General features: G+C 37.0%; 1 protein-coding gene across 8 annotated transcripts in view; it reads left to right on the plus strand.

The window, feature by feature from the left end:
- The window catches only part of EFR3A (EFR3 homolog A), a 69,017-nt gene extending 65,247 nt beyond the window's left edge, over window positions 1-3,770 (plus strand). For 7 of the 8 annotated variants that reach the window (XM_042869610.1, XM_042869611.1, XM_042869612.1 and 4 more), the window contains one exon: window positions 776-3,770. In XM_042869610.1, the coding sequence (XP_042725544.1) occupies window positions 776-881 (106 nt within the window). In that variant the 3' untranslated portion in view covers window positions 882-3,770. The remainder of the gene's footprint in view (window positions 1-775) is intronic. The other variant, XM_042869609.1, reaches the window with a different exon arrangement.
- Window positions 3,771-6,045: the final 2,275 nt, after the last annotated feature.

A 6,045-nucleotide genomic window follows, 5' to 3' on the forward strand; every position in this document is an offset into this window, starting at 1 on the left:
CCCTGAGCATCACATCCAAATGGTTTTTAAACACATCCAGAGATGGTGACTCAACCACCTCTGTGGGGAGCCTATTCCAGTGCTTAACAACCCTTTCTGTAAAGAAGTTTTTCCTGATATCCAACCTAAACTTACCCTGGCACAACTTGAGGCCATTTCCCCTCATCCTGTCACCAGTGAGAAGAGACCAGCCCTGCTCTCGCTGTAAGCACCTTTCAGATATTGGAAGAGAGCAATAAGGTTTCCCCTCAGCCTCCTTTTCCCCAGACCAAACAGCCCCAGTTCCTTCAGTCTCTCCTCATAGGCCATATTCTCCAAGCCCTTCACAAGCCTTGTTGCCCTTCTTTGGACCTGCTCAGCACTTCCATGTCTTTTCTGTACTGAGGTGCCCAAAACTGAACGCAGTACTCGAGGTGAGGCCTCACCAATGCCGAGTACAGGGCAGGATGACTTCCCTAGTCCTGCTCACCACGGCATTCTTGATACAAGCCAGGATGCCATTGGCCTTCTTGCCCACCTGGGCACACTGCTGGCTCATATTCAGCCAACTCTAACAGTACACCAAGGTGTACTTTTCATAATGCTATAACATCAGTGATTTGTTGATTTAGAAAAGAACCTTGATAAAAAATTCAGACATGATAATGGATCAGGATAAAACACCTGCTGTGAAGGAAAACAAAACAGTAGTTGACTTTTCTCTCAACTACTAGGTTAAAAAAAAAAAAAGCTATCTGTATTACTGTAAGTGATAATGATCATTCTTCTTACACAGACCTCCACCTAGCCCCTCAGGAACGATGACGATTACTGCTGGACATGCTCATTACCAATCTGTTCCAGTCTATGAGATGAAGTTTCCAGATCTTTGTGTGTATTAAGTGTCTTCTGAAGTCTGCTGGACATTATTTAGAGTAGAGTACAATAGAAAGAACAAGATGAGTTCTCAAATTTTATTGTTTTTCTTTTTAGCTGATTTTAAAATAGTGATGAACACAAGCCAAAACCAGATTACTTTAGCCAAACTCTTGAATCTGTTCAGTTTCTGTAAGTCTGGTTTTCCTTTTGAAGTTAGGTTTTCATTTATCACATTTTTTCATTTTCATGTATGAGTACACATAAATGTCATATATAAAACTTGTTTTTTCACATATATTAATCCAATTATTCTATCAGTTAGTCGTTCTGCAAATTCATTTGTAAGTTGCTTTAATATGTTAATTCTTTTTAATTGAGGAACCTGATAGATGCTTTTACCTTCTTATTTTTTTCTTCTCCACCTGAGTCATATATTGAAAGAAAATCATAATATATGTAACAGTGGAGTGCTGGCCTAACTCCCTTTTGTTCCTGCTGTTGCAGTTGATTAACCTGTTCTTTTTCTAAGAGAGAAAGGAGGAAAAAAAAGCAGAACAACAAAACACAATACCTTACATGTGTTCGAGTATAGTAAATGGATGACTGGACACTTGTTAAGTATTTCTGATGCATCATACAATACGCTTCTAGATATGTACAGCTAGTATATATTCTGTGTTTCATGCTGTGAAAATTACTGCTTTGCATAAAGACAGGAGAAATCTCTTGAAACACTGAATCGTGCAATATTTTTCACATCTTAAAGTTTATAGTTTACAGACTGTACTTTTGAAAATGCAGTACTATTTTATTCTGTCTGCTTTAGTATAAATACATGAGAAGTATATTTAGTATAGCAGAGAATAAACTGAGGGCATTTTAAGTCATAAATGCAGAGATTACAATTATATTCTATGAGGTATTTCTCTGTCGTTTATTACAGCTTTTTAGTGATGTTTTAGAAGTTGAAAGAAAACTGAATGAAACCATTTAAAGACCAAGAGTTGCAAAAGCATTTTTTTAGAAATGCATATGTTTGTTCATTTTTGTTTCATTTCGCAAATCTTTGTAGAAATAAGGAAAATGTGCTAACTTTCATAGGTTTATGTATCTGAGTGTACTGTTGAAGTGAAAATAAAGAAAACCAATCCAATAGATCCTTCAGCTTTTATTGATAACTGTTAAGGCTGTTTGTGACTCACTAAATTCTGCAGGCGAAACAAAACAACTGTAGTTGTTGCCATAAGTTGTAAAGTTGAAGTCCCTTGGTCTATATGAATCTGAAATGACACAAAAATGTCTGTATTAAATGCAAGACACTTAAGGTAGCCTGCAGTATATATAAACAGTGAACATGGGCCGTGAACAAAGTGATTACCTTCAGTTAGCCCTGCTTTGAGTAGGGGCATGAAGAGATGACATTCAAAAGTCCCAATCAAAATATATCTATGATTGCATAATTCTAAGAGCTGGATGATTGCTCTCTGATGGGCAGGTCAGCTAAATTGCTGACTTTGGGCCATTTACAAACCCACTTTAAAACAGACTGTTAGATATTTGAGCTGTACTACAGCATTTATTCCTCTAGGCTACTTTTAAAAACCTGATGGCACACAACATGAGAGAAATTTCAGCTACTTAAACCTATGAGATAACATGCTGAGAACTTCAGAAAGCATTCACAAAACTCAAAAGGTAATTGAGACCTTCTTTTCAGTTTAACAGTGAAATCACAGCGGTTAGTGGATGACGAAACAGCCCCTTACCTACAGCATTCCGTTGTGATTTTTACTGCTGCAGCTTATCAGCCTGATCAGACCACAGTCTACACATAATAGACTTCGTTACCACTGTAGCTTATAGTTTTCACTTTTTGGTTTTCGTTGTTTGTTTTGTTGGAGTTTTTTTAAATGTAAGACAGTAGTTTTTTGGCCTATAAAAAGAGTGTAATTTTTTAAAGAGTAACCTATCTAACCTATGGATAAAATGTAAAACACTTATCCACTGTCATTTTTTTTAAGAATAACACTGTGCACTTTTGTACAAAAAGAAAATAAGGAGTCTAAAGAATAAAAAATAAAGAATGTACTTCTGTTTGCACTCTTGCAGTATGCAGACTGTGCTGTAAATACAGGATTGTTTCAGTGACTGAATTCTGTTGCATGAATGCTGCATGTGAAAAGTAAATTCAGCATTTCATTTTCTATTCTGTTTATGATATTTTTCATTTATGCTGTAGGTTTCCATGTTTTTGAAGTTCCAACTAGCTTTATATGGGAAATGCAAGTGTTGTGCAGGTGTTGTGAAGGGTTTGAGGAGTTTTTAACACTGTGTTCACACGATATTCAGTTTCTTGCTATCTGGAAATCCAGCAAGTCCCTGAGTTTGTAGTTGGTTCACATTGGCCGTTTTTGACAGCTGGAATATGAGAGTCACTGTAAAATGTATTGTTTTGTAATTGTTGTAATATGAAGATAATGAATGAAACCGAATGAGTTAAGGATACTGTTTTACAGTTTAAAATTGCTTATTTTGTGTCTTTATGTTCTTAAGCTGCAGAACTTTAAAGCTCCATAAGCGTACTGGCTGTTATCTGCAATACATCCAGTGCTGTCACAATGTTTATACACTTGTATCCAGCTGTTTAAATGTATTCCAGCTTTTGCTTTGTGTTTTCTTTCCCATTATGTCATTTTTAGGGTTTTTTGGTAGCAGGTCACTTTTAAACTAAGTACAATCCCTGTATGTTTCAAAAGACAGAAATAGCCTATTGTCCAAAATCAGAGTAGGGCTGTTTTGTCTTTTGTTCTGATGGTCATATATTCTGTACTGTATGTAATGAACCAGTTCAGTAAATGTAAGAACACACTGTGCAATCTATATTTAAGCAATAAAATCAGAATTTAAAATATTCTCTAAGGTGTCATGTGATTTTTAGCGCTTTCAATTAAAATGTCAGTAACTTTTTGACATTTAAGTTAAACCTTATTTTATGCACCTTTTTCTTGCAAACATAAAGTGTTGCAGCATTATTAAACCATTTTTAGTTACTGTTGAACAATTACTACAGTGAAGTACACCAAAATTTGAGAAAGTAACAATACAAAAAAAAAAAAAAAAAGGCTTGAAAATTGAAATAAATAGATCAGTATCTAATGATGTAGGAAATACTCCCAGACTAGCAATTAGAAGGAAGGGGAAAAAAAAAATAAAAAAAAATTAAAAAAATTAAAAAAAGCTGCAATAGATTTCTCCCTCATTTTGTTGTGTTAATCTTTTTTTATTATTTATTTCAGTGCTCATATCTGAGAATGAATGCAGCTTAGTGGGCAGGTTGAATGGGACCCTGGGCAGCCTGATCTAGTGGCTGGCAACCTTGCCCACAATAGGGGGATTGGAGCTCAATGATCTTTAAGGTCCCTTCCTGCCAAAACCATTCTATGACTCAAATGATCCATTTTTATATCTGAAATTAGAGTATGTGAATGAATATACACTTTTCTGAGCAAATATATGCTTGTGTTGATGCATTACCGTGACTGTAATACTGTCTTCTAATAGAAGAAACAATTGGTGTGTTTTCTTTCTCATGTATATTTTAAATGCAAGTCTGCTTATGTTGAGAAGACTGGAGCATTAAGTGTAAGAATTTTTAGAAGCCTCCCTAGTTCCAGGACAAGGTGACACAGGTACAATTTGGATCTCAAATAAATAATTGATTTGTTTCTGGGTGTGTGGGAGCAAACAATCAAACATGATTTCATAGAATCATAAAATGGCTTGGGTTGGAAGGGACCTCAGAGCTCACCCAGCCCCAACCCCTGTCAGGGCTGCCTCCCACCAGATCAGACTGCACAGGGCCCCATCCAACCTGGTCTTGAATGCTTCCAGGGTGGAGCTAAAATCCAATGGGAAAGCTTAATAGTACTTTTGTGTAAGTCTTTCATACACAAGTAATAAGGCTGCGATCGATTTTGAACCTGGTTGTTTTTATTCAGTGGTTTCCTAGCTTTGTTGATATAGTTAAATTTTAACTATTTTAGTCCTTGTGGCAATACGCTATGATCGAAGCAGTGTCTAAATTAACACCTTATCAAGTAAAAAAAAAAAATACATGCTTCCCTTTCCCTTTATACAGCTGTTGTCTGGTAACTGGTAAATCATAGAATCATAGAATCACCAAGGTTGGAAAAGACCTAAAAGATCAGCCAGTCCAACCGTTCACCTATTCCCAATAGCTCCTACTAAACCATGTCCCTCAACACAACATCCAGCCTTTCCTTGAACACCCCCAGGGTCGGTGATTCCACCACCTCCCTGGGCAGTCCATTCCAGTGCCTGACCACCCTTTCTGAAAAGTAATACTTCCTCATGTCCAGCCTGAATCTCCCCTGCCATAGCTTGAAGCCATTACCTCTGGTCCTATTACTAATGACATGAGAGAATTTTTTGAGTGGTGAATTTGGCCAAGAAAATCCTTGAAGCAAAACTGTAGTTGAAAGCAGGAATAAGGGGAAGAAAAATATCCCAACGTTATTCTAGCTCTGTATTAGGTACTGTGCATTAGTTTTAGTTGATCCCAGAGAGGTGGTGGATGCTGCATCCACCCTGGAGATTTTCAAGGTGAGGCTGGACAGGGCACTAAGCAACCTTCTCTAGCTGTAGGTGTCCCTCCCTGTTCAGTGCAGGGGAGTTGAAACAGATTACCTTTAAGGGTCCCTTCCCTTCCAGCTCAAACAAATCTATGATTCTATAATCCTTAAATCTCTGAGAACTGGAGATAACTACATAATACACAACTTTGGGACACGAAATACTCTTTTTTTCTACCCTGACCTGTCTGACCAGCAGAAACGCTGGGTTGAAACTTTCAGTTAGAGAAGAAGGAATGCATTTCCATGTAACTACTGTAGCTTTTCTTCTGGGTGTTTCCTGCTTTGCTCTATAAAGGAAGAATGTGCAGAACAAGTTGGAGTAATTGCAAATTGATTTAATTAAAAAGCTGAAATATGTAGTCACCATTAGCAAGATCTGGTCTGAACCAATTACATGATTAACAAAAATCAATCTTTGATCAGAACAAAAATCAGAGTTTTGATCAGAAATCAAATGAAGTTGTGCAGAGTGCTGTCAGTTATTTCAGGTAATAGCTGGCCTGCATAGGTGGTCTGCAGTGACTTCTCTACG

This window comes from Lagopus leucura, unplaced genomic scaffold (genome assembly GCF_019238085.1).
Source record: "Lagopus leucura isolate 7727_CA_CO unplaced genomic scaffold, USGS_WTPT01 Super-Scaffold_100002, whole genome shotgun sequence".
In the NCBI taxonomy this organism is placed as follows: domain Eukaryota; kingdom Metazoa; phylum Chordata; class Aves; order Galliformes; family Phasianidae; genus Lagopus; species Lagopus leucura.